We start from the raw sequence: 24,370 nt of genomic DNA, 5'->3' as shown, positions 1-24,370 counted from the left end.
ATACCTAATATGTATACATTTTATTTATTTATTTCACTTGAACACAATAATAGCATATTTGAAACAAAAAAATGTTTTAATGTCTCCATGTTCTGAGAGCTATAGTTTTTATTTTTTGAGCTAATTTTTTGCGGGATGAGGTGACTGTTTTATTGGTACCATTTTGTGGGACATATGCCTTTTTGATCACTTGGAGTTGCACTTTTTGTGATTTAAGGTGCCAAAAAAGCTTTTTTTGGCATATTTTTTATTTTATGGTGTTTATCGGATGGGGTGGATCATGTGATATATTTATAGAGTTGGTTGTTACGGATGTGGCAATACCAAATTATGTCTGATTTTAAATTGATTTTTTTTTTAAATTTTTGACTTTTTTTTTAAATAACGTTATTAGGGAATAATTATATATTATTTTTTTTTAACACTTATTTTTTATTTTTTTTTATTTTACACTTAGTGTCCCCCATAACATCATAAAAGACCTCTGGAGGACATTTAACTTCACATTTTTTTTTCACTATTCATTTCTCCTGTAACTGGGACTGACATAGTAGCCCCAGTTACAGGGGAAATACACCCCCCAGAGAGGCTGTACAGCATAATACAGCGCTGTACAGCCTCAGTGCAGGGCTGATCGAGGTCTATGGAAGACCCGACAGCTCCTGAACTCTCCTCGTCGAGCGCTGTTTAACAGCGTTCTAGAAGGCAGGGACACCTGGGAACTGTCCATGCCTTCTCTCTGGGTTGCCCTGCTGTCACTGACAGCGTCCATTCAGAGATAAACATCCACCCATAGGACGTTTACATCCTATGCACATATGTGAAGTGGTTAAGCTCACATTTACCAAGACGTGGCAATACCTAATATGTATACTTTTTCTTATTTATTAACGGTTTTACATAATAGCATTTTTGAAACCCAAAAAATTTTGTTTTAGGAGGTGGTTGGAGTGTTTTTTTTTTTTGTTTTTTTGTTTTTTTTTGCCAAATGTATTGAAAAGACTATTATGGAGATTTATCATTTCCAGTGCAGCGGGAACAAGGCGTTAAGAAGTTTCAGGTGTGACTTTAAAAAAAAATTGTTGCATTTCCCCTTTTTTACCGTCCTCGACACTTTTCTAAAAGGGCGTGTAGCAGGGGCAAGGTAGCCAGTCACTGTGACAAATTTATCTTCATGTACGCCACATATACTTGTCATAAATTAGGCACCTCCTCCGGCAGAGCAGGGGATATTAAGACAGGTGCAGAAAGCGCCAGTCTTGATAAATCTCCCCCTATGTCTCTGAATAAATTTAGTACATTTTGACACATTGAGCTAGCACAAAATCAAAGACTGTTCTAAAGAACAAGCATAGATTTGCTCCCGAACTTTGTGCTATTGAAGCAGCCGTTCTTTGATCGCTTGTACTATGCTTTAGTATACATAGTATTTCAAAGCATAATAGCCTGTCATTGGTACGCTGACAGCCAGTGTATATTAGACCAGCATTCATTTATCTCTAAGAGCTTAGAATCAAAATATGATGTAAACATCAGGTCAGCGGGAAAGGAAAGCATAACCAGCCATAACAGATGTCATTGACCAAGTGTTGAGAAAAGGAATGTGCTTTATTGTATTTTGTTTTCTAACGGGGTAATATTCCATTTGCAGCCTATGCTTTTCTACTAGTCAAAAACAACAGAAAACTGATAAAATGGAGACTAAATGATGGCAATTGATAGAATATTCCTTACAAGGAGGTTCTGGTTTATATTTAAAAAATAAATAAATAAATAAACATTTCTGAAGATAGCTGTGATTTTGCAATGCATTGTTTTACCTTTAATGCTCCTATCTTCTGTTCTTGGCTGTGGTCACATGACCATGTCCATCTCTTATTTCCTGTGATGTTATGTCCATGGGCATGTCACAGCAACAACAGCGGTGGAGATAGGGTAGTGTCTATGTAACTAGCTGGGTGGGAGGAGCTATAAACTGGCTGGGCATTAGGGGCGGTGCTGGAGTTTTGGGAGAAAAGGAGAAGTGCATCATGGGTGTTAGCAAGAAATGCTACCTACAGGAGCCAAACAAACCAGAGTGATTTGTTTAAATTGCAAAAAACGGGTCAGAAGAGTCCAAACTGGGAAAAAATCATGGGGAAGATGTAGATGAGGTAAGGAACTACATAACCATAGTAATTCCAGAAAACCCCCTTTGAGGGGTTTTCTAGCACTTTTATTTTGATGTACTATCCTTTAGGATAGGCCATCAATATCTGATTGGTGGGGGGCTGACACCCTGGTCCTACACCATCAACATCAGCTGTCTTGTAGCTACGGTTTCAGAACAACACAGCTCTGACCATTTTATAGTGGACTGAGCTGGTTAAGCACTCTTTCTATTGTCGTGGATGGGAGCAGCTCTGCCATAACCAGATTCGCCCACTACACAATAGACGGAGACATCAGCACTGGAAGTATACATCTGGTGCTGCAGAACAGCTGACCGGCACCGATCATGTATTACTGTAATCAGTAAGGATAAATGTGGTGTTTAGGCCTGCGCTGCCTACTGAGATGCAGGCTTTGTTGCATTGCCTGCCTGAGCATTGTGCTTGGTTACACTTTCCATACAGCGTGCATTTCATAAAACCTAACAGAGTACATCTGTAACACATCATTATACAGGATGTAAACAACATGGAGAAGACATTCCAATCCAATGGCAGTGTTGCGTTAGTGGTGTTTTCCCTCTCACATATTTATAGTAAAAGGAGTTCTCATATCATGTAGAAAGGGTTTTCGCTGAAATATTTAAAAAGAATACAAGCTATAAAAGGAGATGGATATAAAAGAAACCGTATTCACCCTGACCAATGGCCTACTGCTCGAGCCCCTGCAGCTCTTTACTTCCTGGTCACAGCTTGACCTACAGGAAATGGTTTGGAATTCTGATCAGCCAATTGCTGTTCTCAGCAGTGACCCGCCTCAGCCAGTCCTGGCCTTTGTGCTTTTTTATTTTATTTTATTTTATTTTATAGAATAGCACAGCACACTATGTTTTGGGGTTTGCCATCAGAGCAGTGTAAACCCTTCAATTAAAAGAACTGACCAAACGAATGAAAATGGAACAGAGGTAGAGGGAGCAATTCCTTTACCTATCGTACAGCCTCGAAAGGTACTAAACCTAGAGATTAATAATGGAAGTAAATAATCTTGCCCACATCATGTCAGTCTGCAGGGTTTTCTGTATGTTCTGGAAACAAACAGTCTTAGAAATTCTGCAGAAGACACAGGTTAATGTCCTGTTCCATTTACAGCAGGGGGATGATGGATGAGGTGGGCCTTACCAAGGGCTGGAGCTTAGCTATCTTATTGTCATACTAAAAGAAGGCGAGCCTCACTCCAGCCAGTTGTCTCACAGCCAGCCAGACACAGGACAGTGAGAAGGCATCAGGACATGCTTGATCTCCTAGTACACAGGGGAGTGCGAAATTTATCATGAGGGTAATTTTTGAAGGCGGTTTTGCTTGTTTTTTTTTAGATTTGGTGCCTCTTTTAAACTTTTGTCTAAGTATTCTACCCCAATTTTTTTTTTAAGCCACCTCCCTACTGTTCTGAGTTTGCGACTATTTGAGAGAGAAACTAATTTACATAGCTATTTAGGCATACTTCCCCACCCATTTTTCAGAATTGGAGTGAGCGGTGTAAAAATGCAAAAAGTTGCAATTTTTTGCTAAGATAAGTCCATAAAGTTCTATTTTGCGACTTTTTAAAGCCAGACTTGTGACTTGAAGACTTCCTAGTTAAAGTGACCCTCCAGTTCAAGAAAAATGTAATCACATTAACTAGTGAAGGAACAAAACACTTACTTGGAGAGCATCTTTCATCGTTTTAGCAGCAGACCTGCAAATTCCCAGGCTCCTCTTTTGCAATCTTAGATGGTCGCAACGCTTCGCAGACTGCCTTATGCATGCTGTTCATTTGGTAGTCCAAGACATTTCCTGATTGGCCAGTACTGTTCACATGAGCAGTGCTCCCCAATACGAGAGTAGCAGCTGGTGTCGTCGGATACCAAATGCACAGTGTGCATCAGGCAGTCTGAAGTTGTGCGTCCCTCCTGGATGGCAGCCCAGGAATTGGCAGATCTGCAGCGAAAAAGATGTGACTTATTTATTTATTTATTTTTAACCTGTCACTTTAAAGGGATAAATGGATAGTTAAAGTGGTTGTCCCATTATAGAGACTTGTGAATAGGGGATAAGTGTCTGATCAGCGGGGATCTAACCTCTGTGACTCCTGCCAATCACGAGAACGGAGACTCAGTGTTTCCCTTGCATTCCTGCTGCTCTATTCATCTCTGTGGAACTGACCATAGATAGAGCCGAGCACTTCAAATCTGCTATCTCTGGCAGTCCCAGAGAGTTGGACAGCACAGCAGAGAGCATGCATGTCCATTGCTCCATTCCAACAGGGAGAAATGAGGTCGGACCCCCATCGACCAGACCTTTATCCCCTTTAGTTGTGAAGCATCTGAGATCACTGTTATGTATTATCCATCAAGTATTTTTATTTTATTTTTGTTACTTAATTTTTTTTCTTGACACAAAAGTTTATCTGCAACCAGGAATAATCTACAACCAGAACATCTCCACAGTTATAAACCATTTGTGGCAGTAGAACGCTTGGTTACCTCTGTTTCATTGACTTGGACTTTTTTGTAGAGTGGGTATGTTGGGTGGCGAAGTAGAAGACCAGATGGCAGAGGAAAATTTACATCCAGGCATACTTGCCCTTTAACCATGTGCTTGTGCCTTGCCTTTATGTCCCTTTCTTACTACTTTTTGCTTGCTCCTAAGGAAGTTCATAAATGTTCACTTGGGAATAGCTGTATGGATACCCATAGTTTACACTAAATGTTGCATGAAATAGTTGCATAGCCCCAAAGGCAGGGAGTTATTTGGTCACTATTCATCTATTTCCTTTCCTTACGTTCATTAGGCTGTCTTCTGAGGACAACTCGTCAAGCGATGAAGAGGAATTGAAGCAGATAATACTTGAGCCTGCTCCTGTGGAGTATCAGAGTCATCCTGGAAGCACCTCTTATCGAAAGACCTTGCGCTTGTCTTCAGACCAAATTGTATGTTGTCATTTTATTTTTCTTGTGATGTGATTTCATTTCACTGATTACTGTTTACCTTTTTTTATTCTCCGTGTCTATTTGGAAGTGCATCATTCCTTTTATGAGCACACTTTACAGTGTCATTTGGGAGGCTACACAAGCTAATATATTCAGGAATTACACTAATTGTGAGAGGTCATCTGTGTTGAGCAAATTGAGTTTCAGATCCAAGATCCAAAGTGTACGGTGATTCGTCTCTGTACAGCACTCAAATGTATGGGCTCCGGCGAGGGACGTTCGTTATTACCGAAGTTTTGCGGGACTTCGGTGAATAATTTCGGACTTCGATTTTTAAACTTGAAAACCATTTTAAAACTTTGATCCGAAGTCAGTACCAAAGCCGACTTTATATTCAAGTTTTAAAATGTTTTTTAAGTTTAAAAATCGATGGCCGAAGTTATTCACAAAAGTCTCGCAAGACTTTAGGTGAGAACAAATTTCACCTCGCTGGAGCCCATACATTTTTAATGCTGTAAGGAGACTGATGTTTGTACAGCATTAAAACAAAGTTTTGAACTAATTTGACTTCGGGAAAAATTGTCTTCCATAGACAGCAGTCTGTAGTTCTCAATAGACATCAATGGGAAACACAAGGAATTGGTATTTTATGCAGCTTTCGATCACTTCCACTACAGCATAAGGACATCTCTTCCATAATGCTGTGTATAATGTCAGTAATTTCACTTATCCTCTTTGATCTGGGGCAGGGAATACGAGCTTTTGTCACATCTCACCTAATACATATAAATAAATAAGTGACACAGTCAAAATAATAATTAGGATGTTTCCCTGTAATACACAAGACTTGGTGTTACAAGTATACCCGGGATATACTGTGTAAATGGCCATTTCATGTGTAACTGGATTTCTGATATAGATACGCTTTACAGGACATGGGCATATTCTTCATTTTTAGGTTTCAGGTGTGTGATTTAGGGAACAATGTGGGAGCAGACAGAAATGTTTTAAGCCCTTCATAAATCTGATTTGTAGTATAATATGCGCCTGGCAGACCTATGCAGAAGACCATAAAAAGTGAATTAATTCATGTCTACAGTGCAACTATGTTCATCCTTAGAAATGGATATGGTATCGCTAGATGTTCGGTTTTTTTTTACCTGAGGCCCACTGTACATCATCTATATGTATCCATCTCTAATTTATTGAAAAATCATGAAATAAGTGTCTTTTGCTCTGTGATGAGGCTTCAGAGAAGTACCTAATAACCTGAACATCTGTTCCAGTGTCTGCATTAAACATCAGATGAATTACTCATCATCTGGGCTGATGATGCACAGCGCTGTATATGACTGTCCTGTAAACCACAAACAGCTGCCAATATATCATGGGAAGAATGAGTAGATAAAGCTATCTTGTGCTAAAATGTGGCATTGGGAGACTGAAATAAATGAGAAGGGTATGTCCACAGTGACAACACTGGTCTCAGGACTATCTTGGAGATGATGGGTTGCATGAGTAAAAGTGCATTTTAGGCTGAGTTCACTTCTTTGGCAGCATAAAAACATCTCAAGCCGAGACCAATCTGTCACACAAAAGGCACCAACGCTGCCCAAGTGCCCATTAACTTATCCTGGAGTCATGGTATCTGTCAGATGTGACTGAATCTGCCATGGGGGCTTCTGATGGTGCCTCAGATGCAGATGTGAACAGTGCTTTGTGCATTAACAGTCCTTGTGGACATTTAAATCCTATATATGTCTGTACAGAGGGAGAAGACGTGGTGGCACACATTGGGGGAAATTGTCAACACCTTTGTGCCAGTTTTTTGTTTGCCAAAATTTGTGACTATCCTCACCTCTCAACACGTTTGAAACTTGGCAAGAAAGGTTGGCAAGGATTTTACTCCAGCAAAATATGATTTAAGACTAGCGTATGAGACTGCAGTCTTAAAGCATACCTTAGCTTTCAAAAAAGTTTGCATCAAGTCTGTGCTTTTTTTGTACAGTCATAATCCTGAAAGAGTAAGTCTTTTTTGAGCTTCCGTAATGTATTTTTGCATAGCTAGATGCATTTCTCTCAGAAGCTTCCTTTCGATGGAATCTACCAGCACTGTACTGCCATGACCTCTTTTCCCTTACTTCCCACAAAATTTATTTTCAGCTCCACAAGGATGAGGGAGAGATCACACTTACAGGAAGGCAAGGAGGCTCCTGTGATTTTCTGAAGCAGCGTGGAAGCAGTTCTTTTATTAAGCTGCAAATTAGGTGAAAGAGAGACCCCCTAGTGGCCATGATTTAACCTTTTTTTTTTTGTTTATTTTTTTGTGGATGCAGGCATATTTTTTAAATGAAGCGATTTAGAAATTTGCTATTTTCACCATGCTATGTGAAAGTATAGTGATTCTTTAAGAAATCTTCCCCATAGTGTTCTCTTTGCATCCTTCAGCATACACATGTTAAAGGCCCATATCCAAATCATACAAAATGCACAAAACAATGTGCATGAAAGTCAAGGGGTTTAATTTTGTGGGGTAAAACTCATTGGTTGATCAAATTTAGTGTGAAAAATAACCATGAACAAAACTAAATTTATAGCTAAAGCCGGACCAGAATGGGATTCATAGGGAAATCCCATGTGTCTCATAAAAAGTATCAGAAGAAGGATAAATACTGTGGTCTCAATTGCCCTGGTAATAGAAGAAATTTATCAGAACGTTAGCTTTTTTTTTTTTAACAGAGAATGTGATAAGTGCAGAAATAATTGCATGTAAAAATAAAAGACAAGACAAAGCAGCAAGGGCTTGGCAAGCAAACTGTTACCTTGTCCAACTGGCGTGATTTCTGCTTAGTACATACATAGTGCCGAGAAGAAAGACTGGAATATACCCTGCTAGTCTAGCCTACTCTTGGGATGACTGAGAAAATAGGAGTCTCGAGTTCTTCTAAGATTTCTTCCATTTTATCAAACCACAGCTTTCTCAGGGGAAGCTGTGCAAGCACTGATATGACTTTTTCTTAGACATTGAGAAAGAACAGTTGCGCATCCGCCAACAAGAAAGCTGATGTATCCTAAATTGCATGTTAGGAGGAGTCCGTTTACAGGATTTCACCAGGGAAATTCTTTTTTTCTCAAGTGAAAACATTTTGTACTTTTTGACTTATTGTTTTCCTGCATTTGGAGACTGAATACATACATACAGCCTCGTGTCCCAAATACTGTGACTGCAGCTGTGATGTGAGGGCATCTCCTGGGCTATCTTCTGTGTTACACTTGATCTGAAGCAGAAGTTCACCAATAAGTAAACCAAAAGTAGTGGAAGACATAGACACAAACATAATGCTTATAGTAAATGGTGATACGCCAAACATAAAGTTTCTGATTCATGTGCTCACCTATTTTCTGACTATATCCAGATTCTGGGTAGCATGTATAGCCAGCCATCTATCGTTTCCTAGCTTGGCGTCTGAAAACACTGGTCACTGACACGCGTGGTTACGTCCAACATCACGCATGACCGCGTGGTGCATAGACGCCTGCACTGCACATTAATTTCAGGTCAGCTAGTTCTCTCTACCAGGTTTCAAAGATGTCAGTGTGTAAAATATCATACAATTTATGTATCACAGGGACCACATCAAACAAAGAGACTTTTTGTCAGGCTGTGGTCACACTTGTGTTATTTACCATCAGGTTTCCGTTGCCTGAATAGTGTAATGCTGTTCCATCAAGTGAGAAAAAGAGTAACTGGTTAGGCGACTTTCACACCAGTGTTTTTGCTGGATCCGGCAGGGTTCAGCAAAAACGCTTCCGTTACTGATAATACAACCGTCTGCATCCGTTATGAACGGATCCGGTTGTATTATCTTTAACATAGCCAAGACGGATCCGTCATGAGCTTCATTTAAAGTCAATGGGGGACGGATCCGTTTTCTATTGTGGCAGAGAAAACGGATCCGTCCTCATTGACTTGCATTAGGGGTCATGCCGGATCAGTCTTGCTCCGCATCCCAGGACGGAAAGCAAAATACAGCATGTTGCGGTTTGATCTCCGATCTGGGAACGCAACTAAACTGTACGGAATGCATTTTGGTGCACTCCGTTCTGTTCAGTTTTGTCCCTATTGACAATGAATGGGGACAAAACTGAAGCGTGTTTTTTTTTATTAGGTATTGAGCCCCTATGACGGATCTCAATACCGGAAAACTAAAACGCTAGTGTGAAAGTAGCCTTAATTATGAGTAATGAGATGCAGCGCCAAACAGATCCGTCATGACTGGAAAGCTGTGACGCCAGCTATTAGACTTGTGTGTGGGCTGAAGAATTCCCAGGAGCCATGATGCCTAGAATTGGGCTCCTGGAGTGTGGTCTTACAGCCCCTACCCTGTTATACCCGTTGCATTTTCTAGACTGGCAAGTTTATGGCTACACAAGTTAGTAAACTGCCATACATAGGTCATTCTTCTCTCCATATTTTATTATTTGCACAGCACATTCATGGTGAGATATTCATAAAGTCATAATTCCTAAAGATTGAACCTTTAGTCATGGTCCATGTACAGCGTGGGGCAGGAAGCATTATGGTGGCGGAAATGTAAGAACTTTTTCACAGTACATGTAATGCTTTAATTGCTTATTTCAGGAAAAACTGAACCTCCGTGATGGTCCGAATGATATTATGTTTAGCATAACGACGCAGTATCAGGGCACGTGCCGATGTGAGGGCACCATTTATCTGTGGAACTGGAACGACAAGATCATCATTTCTGACATTGACGGGACCATAACGAAGTAAGTCTATGTGCTGTTTGTAGACGTGGGGTCTAGGCTTCTCTTCCCACACACATTATTCACTGTGGGAACGCTTTCCAGCACTAGTGCTACAGTGAGGTCATGTGGTTTGGAAGAGCAGTAAATTGTACCTTCATTCGGTTATTTGACTCTTGTGAGTAAATCTGACTGCTGCAATACATTATGTTCTCGTAAGGGTTTCTGGAAAGCTCAAGTGAAATCTGGAATTTGGATATATTTGGATGTTGAAATAAAATCATGTTCTAACACTATTATAGGGTGGTCCCCCAAATAAATAGTCATTTACTCGTGAGATTAGACATTTACATTCTGTCTTCTGTGGTATGTTAAGTGGTTTGGACAAGGGACATATGCATTAATAGGAGTATTTTCATGAGCGCTATTATGATTTATTTTACCATGTTGAAGCGACTACCCTTAGGCACATTAAGGGGGGTCGTCTACTATGCTGAAATATGTCTAAATTAGGCGTATTTTAGGCGCAGGTAGTGGCACAACGGTGGGGACGGACGGTAGGCCGGTCTCGATTACCATTTTTTACGCCTGTTTTAGGCGTAGAAAAAGGTCTAAGTGTAAGACAGCTCGGAAGCTATCTTACATTTAGAACTGGCTGAAGGTATGTAGTGGCCGGCGCCTCTTCATAACTTTGGCAGATCCACCGCCAGTTTCGTGCTTTATTAAGACTGGTTTTAATAAATGTGCCCTGTTATTTCTATATGTATATATGTCAGAGTGGTTTTTCTTCAGAGGTTGTTGTGCATGCTCTCGTAGTAGCAAGAAATAGTCATTACCTCCGTTTTTATGGCTTCAGTTGTTGGCGCAGAACCTATTTTTAGGATGTGGCTTTGGGAAATGACGGATCTGTCGAGCAGATGTGCAATTCCAGTGCTATTATTAATAGTCCGACTGGGGCTATATAGCCTTGGGCCACTTGTTGATGTATTGGCTTTTGCCATGCACTTGTGCTGGTATGTACTAATGTAAGTTAGGCCTTTTATGCGCCTCTGACATGCTTAATCATCTTTGTCTGGGCCCCTGCTAGCTCATATCTTGAGGAAGGTGTATGGTGACAGTCTGCTTGCAGTCAGATCCTCAGAGTGTATGACATCATGTTGAGGTTATGTCCCGTATTATCGTCCTACCTCCTTAGAGCTATGATGATCTAGGGCAGTGATGGTAAACCTTTTACAGACCGAATACTCAATCCGTAACCCCAAACCCACATATTTATTTAAGTGCCAACATGGCAATTTAACCTCGATACTACAGTCCAGTATAGCATATCTTCCATGTACTTTATCAGTTAACTATAATATCCTGCCTACATCCAATACGCTGCCTGTGCTGTTCATAGTGCACCCTGCGCTGATGGCAGGAAAAGTCTAAGGCATATTCGTACGCCTTAGACTTTATTCCAGGGCGTGGGTGCCCACAGAGAGGGCTCTGAGTGCCACCACTGATCTCGGGTGTACAGTACACTAAATTAGGCCTCATGGTTTGCAGACTGCAAAATACACACAGTTGTGTGCATAGTAACATAGTATATAAGGCTCTTTTTTCAGCCTTATATACTATGTTACTATGCACACAACTGTGTGTATTTTGCAGTCTGCAAACCATGGGTTGCAAAATACTGATACCAACTGTGTGTATCCCGCAATTTCCACTGGCCCCATTGTCAAAATGCCTATTCTTGTCCACGAAATGGACAAGAATAGGACATGCGAACCTGCAGATGCGGTGTGCTGTCTGCGTTTTTTGCGGCCCAGTTGAAATGCATGGGTCTGCTTCCAATCCGCAGGAAAAAAAAAGTTCATCAGATGCGACCCTGTGCAGGAGGCCCTAGGCAGTGTACTAATCGCCAAAGCTGACTTTTACTAATGTACATTATTAGACCTTTCTTAGGTACAGCAACAATTTTCTGTCTTCACAGGGGCCAGAAAATTGGGCTAACACATTCCCGAGCTGTTAAACCCAGCACAACAGGATGCAGAAATGTTTTCATATGTATACATCCTTCATGTTTTAATGCTTTCTGATTATTATTATTTTTTATTTTAAGGTCAGACGCCTTAGGCCAGATTCTTCCTCAGCTTGGGAAGGATTGGACACATCAGGGCATTGCCAAGCTCTACCACTCCATAAATGAGTATGTATCTGGCTTCCCGCACCAAACGAATTCCTTTAGTTAGAAAGCAATGAGGTCACTCTTAAGGCTCCCATGAATAGCGGGACGTGTGTCAGATGGGCTTAAAGGTTGTTTGAAATGTGGGAGAATATCCATTAACAGTCTGATAGCTGAATCCGTCAGCGGTGCCTCAAGTGATATTATTCATCAGACGTCTGAAACCGCTCTCCTCCTGATGAATCATGTAGATCAGGTCAAGAAGAAATGTCTTTATTGCCAATATCTGTACAGTTCGGAGCCTTTTTATCTTTGCATCACTTGTTTATCATGTCCTTACATTTCCTTTTTTATGTTTTAACTCTTCTATTTCAGAAATGGATACAAATTTCTGTATTGCTCCGCCCGTGCAATTGGCATGGCAGACATGACTAGGGGCTACTTGCACTGGGTAAATGACAGAGGCACTATACTTCCAAGAGGACCTTTAATGCTGTCTCCAAGCAGCCTTTTCTCTGCGTTCCACAGGTATTTATACAACCAGCACCAAAAAATGCATCTCTCATCTTCATTTTATCTACACTACCGACTACTAGTCAATGAGACGTAAAGATACAATGCTGGTTAAATGTGTGTGAATCCGTTTTTCAGTCTAAAAGACCTCTTTAAGCTTGCATAGCTGGAGACTTCTCCGTGTATATGCTAAACGTCCATCAGAAACGTGACGCGACATAGCCTTACTTCCGTCATACAATGCATCAGCTACTTTGGAGGTTGTTTAATGCTTGTTTATCAGTTACATTTCCCTGACACACTTTGCATCTGTTTTAGGGAAGTCATAGAGAAGAAACCTGAAAAGTTCAAGATAGCGTGCCTCAATGATATTAAAAACTTGTTTGGTCCACTTCAGCAACCCTTTTATGCTGCTTTCGGAAACCGTCCTAATGTAAGTACTGCTTGTTGTGAAACATTTGAGTTCTCTACGTTTCGGCTTCATCAGTTTCTGTCGTCCTGTTTCATTTCCATGAAGGTCTTTTTTATGACAGACTTCACATGGAGCCATTAAAATCAATGTTTCAGTTCACACGCCAGTTTTTTGGGGCATGCACTACTCTTGTCTGTTTTCAGTCTGAGACTCGTGCCTTCAAATTGTATGGGTTGGGGTGAAAAAACGTAATACCCTCATGTAATGACATACGGCCATCTAAATTAGTCCTTACACACCCAGTGGAGAATGTACTGACTTCATACAGATGTTGCCCTGTTTGAGTTCAACCCCCACAACCACGAGACACGAGGGGTTGTCTGGCCGATCATATTTTATGAAAAGGCTCAGAGTAGCATAACAAAACCTAAGTAAGTCATACTCCCCTCCACCGATTCCTCCCCACCTCTCCCAATCCAAATCTCACCCGGTGCCTGCTAATCTGTTTCCAGATCTCGACATTCGGAAATTGCCTGCTCAGCCAATCATTGACTGAGGCGGGTCACAGCTGTGACGTTTCCTGTCTGTCGAGATGCACCAGGACGCCAGGATCTGTCAGTTTTTGGGGGATTCTGGTCAGCAACCAAGCAATCGTGTGTTTGTGAGATAAAATCTCATGTCTGTGACCAGCTGTAGAACGCTGTATGTACGTAAAAGTGCACCAAATTTTAAGGTGGCTGTTAAATAGCTATTATACATCCATAAATCCACTTGGATAGCCTCTATAAATATGCCATGATGGTCAGTCATCAGAGTACCCCTTTAAGTGGCTGTTTCATGCCATGAGGGGGTCACTCTGTGGTTATTACTTTGTGGTCCGTTCTTACACTCGTATCCCCTTCTTATGTAGCCTACTGAAACATATAGGGTATGTCCACATGTAGCAGAGCTGCTGCCGGGTAATCTGGAACAGGAAATCTGCACCAAATCATGCAGATTTTGGTGCAGAAATGGCCTGCAGGTTTAGGCCGCATGCACAAGGCCGTTGTGCAGCCGTTCCATGCATTGGGGACCGCAATTGCGGTCCCCAATGCACAGGCAACATCCGTGCAACGGGCAGGACCTATTCAAGTTGGTGTCATATTTATATGCCGTGCGGAACAACGGAAAGAAAAAGCCACGAATGCACTCTGACTCCGTTCCACATTTCTGGAATTGCGGACCTATTCAAGTGAATGGGTCCGCATCCGTGATGCGGTGTGCACACGGCCGGCGGCCGTGGATTGCCGAACCGCCGTTTGCGGGCCGCAATACGCCCACGGCCGCCCAACAGCGGTGTGCATAAGGCCTTAAGCTGCAGTATTCATCTGCAGATTTTCATCCTGCAAATCTGGATAGAAAAGTCACAGCAATTCTGTTGTGTGTGGCTGCGCCCTTACACGTGTATTCACACTTTGTCTTAAAAGCATTGGACTTGGCTTCAGTGTGTATTTGGAGGCAATAATCTGCCACAATCTCACCAGAAATACCACCAAACCCTCAGCTAAGTCTGCATCTGTTACATGCAGATTGTGCTGCAGATTTGCCTTGGATTTCACACCTGCTACATTGGAAGTAATGAAAATCTGCAACAAAATTAGCACGCTGAGGTTGAGAGATCTGTTTTTCTGCACGGAGAATGTCTGCATGATGTGAAATCTCATCAGCTAGCCTCTTACTGGAATACCTGCTCAGTAAGGTAAATCTGCCGCAAATCCATTTGGGTTTGTTCTTTAGGCAAAAATCAAGTGCGCATTTCTCATTATAATGTTTGGGAGTTATCGAACGTTAAAAGGGAATCTGTCCTGACTAAAGGCAGCCTAAACTAGAGGCATACCCTCTTAGGGTGCTGCCACACGTTCAGTTTTCTGATGCAATTTCTGAAGCCAAAATCAGTAGTGAATTATAATAGAAGAGAAAATGAAGGAAAGATATTGCTTCCCTTTTTAAATCCACTCCTGGTTTCAGCTTCCAAAAGTGCATAAAAAAACTGACCATGTGACAGCACCCTTAGGCAGGGCTTACATCATGTATTTGTCAGAAGCTGGTGGACGGGATAGGTGGGAGCTCATGGATATCAGGACTCATCAGCACGCGCTGGAGCTGTTAGGACTTAGCAGTTAGGGAAGCTCAAAAATTATATCCACGGCACACTCTCTACAGTTGCTACAGTCTAGACAGTGTGCAGGTAAATACTGGTGTGGATGCAGCGCTCGCTTAAACAACTAATTGACGGGGGGATGGGAGTCAGACACCCACCAATCTGACTACTAACCTATCCTCAGGAGCGCTCCTCAATATCATGACATTGCACACGAACGAGTGCTGGTCGTTCTGTACATTGGGGACCGCAACTTGCGGTCCCTAATGCACGGGCACCATCCATGCGGTTGCCGCAGACAGATCCAGACCCATTCAACTTGAATGGGTCCGTGATCCGTCTGCACCGCAAAAAATTAGAACATGTACTACTTTTTCTCGGTGCGGAGGCAGAGAGAAACCCTACGGAAGCCTCCGTAGTGCTTCTGTGGGGCTCAGTGCCTCAGTTTCGCACCGCTCCTTCCAGATTGTGGACCCATTGAAGTGGATTTGTCCACATCCGTCATACTGTGTGTACACGGCCGGTGTCCGTATATTGTGGACCCGCTGTTTGCAGGCTGCAACACGGGCACGACCGCGTGCACGAGGCCTTAAAGTGACATCACATTTATCTGGGCCAGTCTGGAGCCTCATTCGTTTCCACTGGAAAGAAATGCTGAACACAGAAGACCATCCTTGAAGCCCATTCCGTATATTGTGCTAATATTTCTCATATCCAGCCATTTTAATGCGATCAATAAATGAAAGCGCTTGTTGTGAGCCAGGTACGTTGTACTTTTTCAATGTTATTTACCATAGACCTTATTAGGCCTGTCTTAGGAGGTAAGATGAAATTGCACTTAGAGCAGTTCTCACTATCCTTGTGCTCTTGCAAGCTATTATATCTTGTGTGATGTGTAAATACTGCAATACTGTAAAACACAAGTGAAATCTTTATCTACCACGCTGTCACTTATGTCATTCCTTCAGTATACAATCCGTGTATGTGTACTTGCCACCTTCCAAGTATAAATGTTATCGCCAAAGTAAAAAAAAAAGCTATAATATGGGAAACAAGAAGTAAAGTGAAGACCCAAGCATGGATTCTTTTCTCATCATCCTATCTTGAACAAAAGTGGAACAAAGCCAAAGGTTATCAAACAAAAGGGATCCCCGGGAAGTTTATGTAGTCGTCACGTTTCCCGATTACTCATTGTTTCCTGAGGCCCACACCATGGGGGCAGGAGTCCTGTCTCTGGCCAGCTCCTGTGTTGAAATGATCAGCTCCTAGAAGCTCTTGCAAATACTTTCCGTCATCACTGACTATTAACTCTTGCCGTGCCACATTCTCTGAGAAACGACGCCTAATATGGTTTCTTTTTGTGTTTTGGAATTTGAGTATTGCTTCTTCTGGTTGTAATGAATACATTCTATATCTTGCAGGATGTTTTTGCTTATGTCCAAGTTGGAGTCCAAGACTGCCGAATATTTACTGTCAATCCAAAAGGAGAATTAATACAAGAGAGGACAAAAGGAAACAAGACAACGTAAGTCTTTCTATAATGTGTATCTTTGTGGGCAGCTAATATGTTTGAGTATTGTATGTAGCACAATGTTTAAAGGGGTTGTCCCATGACACAACTTATTCCCTATCCACAGCCCCAGTGATCAGGCCCCCACTAATCACTATAACGGGGCGTCCGGGGTCTGTGTACCCCGTTTGGATGGAGTGGCATATGCACATGCATTTCCTTTGCTCTATTCAACTCTATGGGGCTGCCAGAGATAGCCGAGTACAAGCACTCATCTATCTCTGGCAGCTCCATACAGTTGAATGGAGTTCATGCATGTCTGCTGCTCCATTTAAATGGGCAACATACGCTCTTATTCTTGGGATTACCGGGGGCCTCAGTGGTCGGACCTCCGCCAATCAGATACTTATTCCCTATCCTGTGAATAGGGATAAGTTTTGGTCATGGGACAACTCCTTTGAATAGAGCCATAGCTTTGAGGCTATTTGCAGGCACTTCTGCCCTTACAATGTGCTGAAGCACAATTTTTAGGTGGTTTGGCACCCTTCCTTTTAGAATATCATAAATATGAGGGTTATCTTCATGTATCTGATATTTGTCATCTTCTTGAATACTTTCACATTTCTTAATCAACATGACCAGTTATGAATTGGATGCAGCTTCCTCTACATGTCAGTGGCTGATTGGCCTTGTGACTGCACATTCACTGCCGAGTTACAGTGAACATAGTAGGTCAAGTCTGTTATTGAACTGGAGTACACGCTCCTCCCCATAGACTTAGATATAGGTGAACTTCTCACACTTACTAAAGCTTAAAGTGCACCTGAGTTTTCAAAAAAGGTTTGCATAATAGCTTTGCTTCTCTGTACATTCATAACTGTGAAAGAATAGATCTTTTTTTTCAACTTCCCTAATGACTTTTTCAGCCTCATTATTCCCCTCTTCAGCTAGATGCATTTCACTCAGAAGCAGAAGTGAGACCCCTAGTGGCCGTGACTTTACAGCTTTTTTTTTTCAGGTGGATGCGGGCACATTTTTTTAAATGGAGTGGTTTAGAAGCTTGCTAATTACATTCACTATTAAATGAAATTATGTGAAAAGTACAGTGACTCTTTTAGGGTGTCCATAAACGGTGCAGTCCAGCTGTGGGATCTGCATGCGGATGACCGCTAACTTGGCAAATATAGGTGCAGACTGCCAACTAGCCACAGTATGCAAGTGGATGCCATGGCCGGCCCGTGCTGTTTATGGGCACCCTAATTCAAGGTTCTAGAGTCATAATTAAATTAAATTATGAGAATATGTTATAAACCAAATCTGACTAACTGAAAATCAGAAGATGGAGTAAAAACCTATATTTCTAATTATAGTTCAATGCACATCTGTCATAGTTAGCGTAACACGATGGAGTTCATCTTGCTTGTAATGTAAATAGTTTTACCATTTACGTGACCATATGTCCCCCCACACCCTTTCCTTTCTCCAGGTACACCCGACTAAGTGAGCTGGTTGAACACGTGTTTCCTCTGCTGGACAAAGAGCAGAATTGTGCTTTCTCTTGCCCAGAATTTAGCTCTTTTTGCTATTGGAGAGACCCATTGCCAGAATTTGACCTGGCAGACTTGACGTAAATCACTCATGAGCATGTCTGGAACTGTTAGTGGACGTGAAGTCATTTCGGTCGGCAGTCACTTACCTGGAGTATTACTGATGTGAGGAGCCTGCGTTCTTGTCCATTGTTTCCAATGCCTTTCTCTCACTTTGTCTTACAGTTGGTTAGTAATTTGTAGCCAGTAAAGATATTGTATCCTATCAATATATTCAGGGAAAAACGTTAAGAGAAGTGATTTTTATATTATTACAATATATTAATTCTCTGTAATTGGTTCTTGTGAAAGATGCATTGCACATTTTATCTTGTGTTCAAGCATACCTTGAAGTGTAATCGTCTTTCTGGATCATGTTGTGCCTCCTTGAAATCTTTCTCATCTCTAAAGCCATTGGGATGTAGCGTCTATTGCAGGGCAATACGCTTCAGGACCCACAAGGAAGGGAGACTTATTACGTATGCAGTGGAAGTGTTATTTCCTGGAAAACAATTGGTTCTTCAGCATCTGTGAAAAGGCTTAACCCAAATATGTAGAACTGTGCAATTATTTATTTTACCTGCATTTCAAGCCACTAAAACATACACTGTTTAAGGCATTTGTTTGCAATTTTGTTTTAGGATTATCATTTGCTTACTTAAGGCTTATGGTCCATCCAGTTTTTTTTCTTTTAATTTGTAAAAAATAAAATGTTATGCTTTAAAATAACATTTCATCTTCATGGTAACAAACGTTCCCTGTTTTACTAAATGAAGGGATGGCTGCTAGCGAGTCTTTTGCTCAGAAATTGCTTTACTAATGATATTGTCAGGCACTGAATCACTCCTTCAGATTTCCTTATATCAACCCTCCAGTTCACAGTAAAGATGTCACTGTCCATGCAGAATGCATATTTAACATACCGTGTGCTCTTTAATGTTGCTGCTGTGGTCCATCTCATTCCCAGTCTCCAATTTAAAGGGCTTCTATCACCAGTTTTGCCGGCAGATGTCTTCTGTACTGCACCTGTGTCGGTTACTCATCTGCATGGAGCAGATGCAAACTGGTAACAGAAGCCTGTTAAGGTACCGTATTTTTGGACTAGAAGACACACCTAGGATTTAGAGGAGGAAAATAAGAAAAAAAATATTTTTCATCAGATCTCAGAGCAGACCCCACCCCAAATCAGACCCTCAACCTTCATCAGCCTCATATCAGCCTACTTGCTCTGGACAGTACCTCATATCCAGGACTCACCACTTCTTCTGGGTCAGGACACCACATCTGGACCTGAAAGAAGACCAGGGGAAGAGAGTACAGCCAGCGCAGCGCTGCCCTCACCTCCCCATGCCTCCTGCATAATTACTGCTTCCATAATGGAGGAAGTCATTAGCATTCAGACTATAAGACGCACTGCCACTTTCCCTGCGTTTTGGGAGGAAAAAATTGCGTCTTATAGTCTGAAAAATATGGTATATAACATGACTTTAGCACCACTCCATCCTATGTCTTGTTCTACAGGACCCTTGCCCTGAAAGCAGGGGGGAGATGTCTCAGACTATCGAAGCACACTGTGCAAAGGATAGTATGAGAATTTGGTGGCCATTTTACACAGATTGAGTGGACTGGGGATGGGACTTACCCCAACAGCAGGTATATTAACTATACTTTCAGCATGTAAAGTGAAATCTTTACTGTGACCCGGACGGTCACTTTAACTACACAGCTGTGTAGAAGGAATACTCTGAGCCAGTAAAACTTAAGAGTTGTGCAATAGTGTTTGCAGTAACCAATGGCAATCAATCAGCTATTGCGTTTCAATTGTCTGGTGCTAGTTCGACAGTGGCCGTAAATGTCTGATCAGTTGCTGTGATTTAGTGCTCGCCTTCCAGCCATGTTGGTAAGTGATCCTCAAAGATTAGTCATCCCTTTAGCTCTCGCTGTTTTTTGTAAAAAATTATATTTGATAACCTCAATAGACCCATCCCCCATCAGCTTCCAAAGTTGTCTGTTGAAAAAAAAAAAAAAAGATATTTTTTTATAGTACTTTAAAGAAGAGTTAGAGAGATGAAGCTGCTTATTCTGCAAATCGTCGGTTGGTACCAATGTAACCTAATGCCAAATATAGGATTACAATTACATAAAGCTGTTTGGAAGGGTCTGTTTCATAATTACAGGGTACAAGCCAACATTGCCTGACTAACCTCCACTTCCCTGGTGCTGGCTGTGGATACTTGCAGAAAGTGTGCAATAACTTCTCCTTGCAGCCTGTAAGAACTCATTGTGCACATACATTTACTTTGTGAATGTCCTACCTTGACTTGAGGTATGAGTCTACTTTACGTAGTGAAATTGTGAAAAGGATTTAATTGTGGTAGGTATCCTGTTCAATTCTATCTAAATAAAGTGTTCAAATATTTTATATATTTTATCTGAGCATTATGCTTGATTTATTGTGTCAACATGTGTAAGCGTGAATTGTGTGCAAGCATGTGTGCGTGGGATAGTAACATAGTTTTGTAAGTCTGAAAAAAAGACATCTGTCCATCCAGTTTGGCCTGTTATCCTGCAAGTTGATCCAGAGAAAGGCAAAAAAAAAAAAAAGTGTGAGGAAGAAGCCAATTTTCCTAATTTTTAGAGGGAAAAAGTCCTTCTCGACTCCTAAAAAGCAATGATAATAACTTCCTGGATCTCTAGTAACTAATAATATTACAGGTTATACACTCCAGAAATACATCCAGGCCCCTCTTGAACTCTTTTAGTGTACTCACCGTCACCACCTCCTCAGGAAGGGAGTTCCATAGTCTCACTGCTCTTACCGTAAAGAATCCGCTTCTATGTTTGTGTACAAACCTTCTTATACTGACCCCTGATATATTTATACAAAATCATTAGATCTCCCCTTAGTCGTCTTTTTTTCTAAACTGAATAACCCCAATTTTGATCATCTTTCTGGGTACTGTAGTTCACTCATTCCAGTTATGAAGCCACGTATTGTCTGAGGGTGCCATTACACTGCCTGATCTTCGGGCAGTGCGAGCGCCGATGGTAGAGAACATATCTATCGGTGCTCGTTTGCACCGGCCTGATTACACAGGCTGATGCACACTGAATGTTGGAGGAACAATTGCTACTACAGTCATTCCTCCTTCATTCTGTTCTATTCATTATAGGCAGCACATCCCAGATTACATGAGTAGATGTGGTGCTGATAACCATCCATCCATCATTCATCTTGATGAAAGATGCTGATGAACAAGCGTTCGCTCGTTCATCGGCTAAATGATTATCGGGAACGAGCATTCATATTCCTGATTGTTTGGAAATTGTGCAGTGTCATAAGGCCTTAAGCTACAGATTAAGATAAGGCCGTATGCAAATGAATGTTAAATGTGTACATGAGTATTACTCAAACTACATAACGGATCCTTAGGCTAGCCATACACGTTATATAGCGGTTTGTCCGACAGCTATTCCTCCTGGCCCACCATACTCGCACATAAAAGGTTTAAGCGTACATGTGTTCTCAAAAGGGAAAAGGCAATAAGGGCTGTATCACATTAAACGATATACCAGATGATTTGACAATCGCCTGCTCTTTAGTGGAGGAGATCGCTGCTAAAATCTCCTTCATGGTATGGGGAGGAGCGATCGCTAATACCATCACTTGTCCCCATACTGACTAGTTGTTTGCTGGCAGCAGATCGTGATCAGACAGCATGATCTGCTGCCGGCAAACAATGATTTTTAAGCCTGCTCGAAAATCTGGATTGCCCCATGAACAGTGTGGAAATCCAACTGCCAAACATTCTTGCCACTGACATCTCCCAAACACATTAAGGCCTTGTCCACATTTCCGTTTTTCAGTGACGTGTGCTGTTCGCATTTTCCACGGACAGCACGGGTACCCATTGATTTAAATGTGTACATTTCAGTTTTTTTGTTTTTTTTTGAGAAGCCTCAACCAAGGCCACATGCACAACTCTATCTGTTTTGTGGTCCAGAAATCATGGAATCCACAAAGTATGAATGCGGACACGTCTTCAGTGGGTTCGTGGACTGTATTTTGCAGCATTTTCTATGATGGTCCGTGTGCTTTCCTAATCCATATGTCCATTCTGCATTGAAGTCAATGGGTCCGCAAAAAAATGTGTATGCAACATGGACGGTATCCGTATTTTGCGGACTGCAAAATACATACGGTCATTTGCATGAATTCTAAATGAAATTTTCTTTAGTTTCCACTCTTTTCAGAAGCCTTGCTTTCTTTATTCATAGAAATCTGGATTTCTAACTACAGTCCTAGTTTTCTGTTCTTCATGATCTAAGTAATCCCAAACACATAGTGATGTTGAGCTCGGGGCTATGGGTTGGCAAGCTTATTGTTCTGAGAAACCGCGTAATTTATTTTCTAACTAATGCATCTTGACAGCTACACATCCTTTCAGACCTACAGCATTGCCTGTGTTCCCCCCCCCCCCCCACACACACACACTTTATGCAGAATGTGATGTAAATTGGACCTTTTTTAGTAGCCTACCAGGTATTGTCTGAATAATATTTGATGATGCACGGTACTTGTGTCAGAGGCTTGTGTCTAATTTCTGTTTATGGGCCTTTTGTCCAAAAATTAAAGATTAACCACTTAAAGGGAACCTGCCACCAGTTTTATGGTGTCCTAACTAAGGGCAACATAAATAAGTGACTGATTCTCTTAGCAGAATGCTGGGTCACTTTCTTTAATTGACCCAGTCAATCTGCCAACATCTTGTATTGAAAAGCTCCAGCTCATAATGATGAGTCCTGAATATTTATGAGCTCCTGACTAAACCCGCCTACCTGCTGCTGATTGACAGTTACTTTCCATATGAATCAGCAGCAGGTGGGCAGGGGAGTGGCTATAGCTCTGAATTAAAAATACGTTGGACTCACTTACATCACGCTGGACTCAAATCAGCTCATTAGCATGCAGCATCTTTGTGTATATTATGATGTAACCATCTGTCACACCAGTAAGTGAATACATCTAAGGTACTTTTTAGTAGTTAATGATTGTATATAATTAGTTAGATTATAATCAAATATCCACATGACAGGTTCCCTTTAAGCCACAGCACCATACTGTTACATCACTGCAAGTAGGTAGTTAAGACTCAGCAATGTAATTGTATGGCGCTGTGGTGTAGGCTCAAGAGTTGTGCCTGCACTATCACTTGTGGTTGCCAGCTGTATTATACAACTGGCACTCTACCCTCACAGCTGGGATCGGAGATGACACTAGTCCTGGCAGTTTACGCCTTAGATGCCACAGTCAATGCTGACCACAGCTTCTAAGCAGTTAAGAGAAAGGGGCTCTCTTTGTTACCCCATCAACCCCCCACAATGCGATCTCCGGTTGCCGAGGGTTTCTAAGGCACCAAAGGGCCCAACAGTGGTCCCCAGGCCTGCCATGTACGGATGCCATGTACTGATATAATACACTGCAATAATTCTGTATTGAAGTGTATTATGTCAGCCATCAGAGGATTGCATGTTCAAGCCCCCTTGTGGGGCATAGAAAAAAAGTGTTGAAAATGTAAAAAACAAACAAACATATATTTCATGTTTATATACACTCACCTAAAGAATTATTAGGAACACCATACTAATACGGTGTTGGACCCCCTTTTGCCTTCAGAACTGCCTTAATTCTACGTGCCATTGATTCAACAAGGTGCTGATAGCATTCTTTCGAAATGTTGGCCCATATTGATAGGATAGCAACTTGCAGTTGATGGAGATTTGAGGGATGCACATCCAGGGCACGAATCTCCCGTTCCACCACATCCCAAAGATGCTCTATTGGGTTGAGATCTGGTGACTGTGGGGGCCATTTTAGTACAGTGAACTCATTGTCATGTTCAAGAAACCAATTTGAAATGATTCGAGCTTTGTGACATGGTGCATTATCCTGCTGGAAGTAGCCATCAGAGGATGGATACATGTTCTCATTCTGTTTACGCCAAATTCGGACTCTACCATTTGAATGTCTCAACAGAAATCGAGACTCATCAGACCAGGCAACATTTTTCCAGTCTTCAACAGTCCAATTTTGGTGAACTCGTGCAAATTGTAGCCTCTTTTTCCTATTTATATGAGTGGTACCCAGTGGGG

General features: G+C 41.6%; 1 protein-coding gene across 2 annotated transcripts in view; it reads left to right on the top strand.

The window, feature by feature from the left end:
* LPIN2 (lipin 2) overlaps positions 1-20,632 on the top strand; it is a 105,061-nt gene extending 84,429 nt beyond the window's left edge. For both annotated transcript variants that reach the window (XM_040434302.1, XM_040434301.1), the window contains exons 14-20: positions 4,981-5,119; positions 9,762-9,910; positions 11,994-12,080; positions 12,432-12,584; positions 12,888-13,002; positions 16,543-16,646; positions 18,118-20,632. In XM_040434302.1, the coding sequence (XP_040290236.1) occupies positions 4,981-5,119; positions 9,762-9,910; positions 11,994-12,080; positions 12,432-12,584; positions 12,888-13,002; positions 16,543-16,646; positions 18,118-18,262 (892 nt within the window). In that variant the 3' untranslated portion in view covers positions 18,263-20,632. The remainder of the gene's footprint in view (positions 1-4,980; positions 5,120-9,761; positions 9,911-11,993; positions 12,081-12,431; positions 12,585-12,887; positions 13,003-16,542; positions 16,647-18,117) is intronic.
* The last annotated feature ends 3,738 nt before the right edge of the window (positions 20,633-24,370 follow it).

The sequence above is a fragment of the Bufo bufo genome, chromosome 5 (genome assembly GCF_905171765.1).
Source record: "Bufo bufo chromosome 5, aBufBuf1.1, whole genome shotgun sequence".
NCBI classification, from domain to species: domain Eukaryota; kingdom Metazoa; phylum Chordata; class Amphibia; order Anura; family Bufonidae; genus Bufo; species Bufo bufo.
The sequence above is the reverse complement of the archived record's forward strand: the minus strand, read 5'-3'. Positions and strand labels throughout refer to the sequence as shown.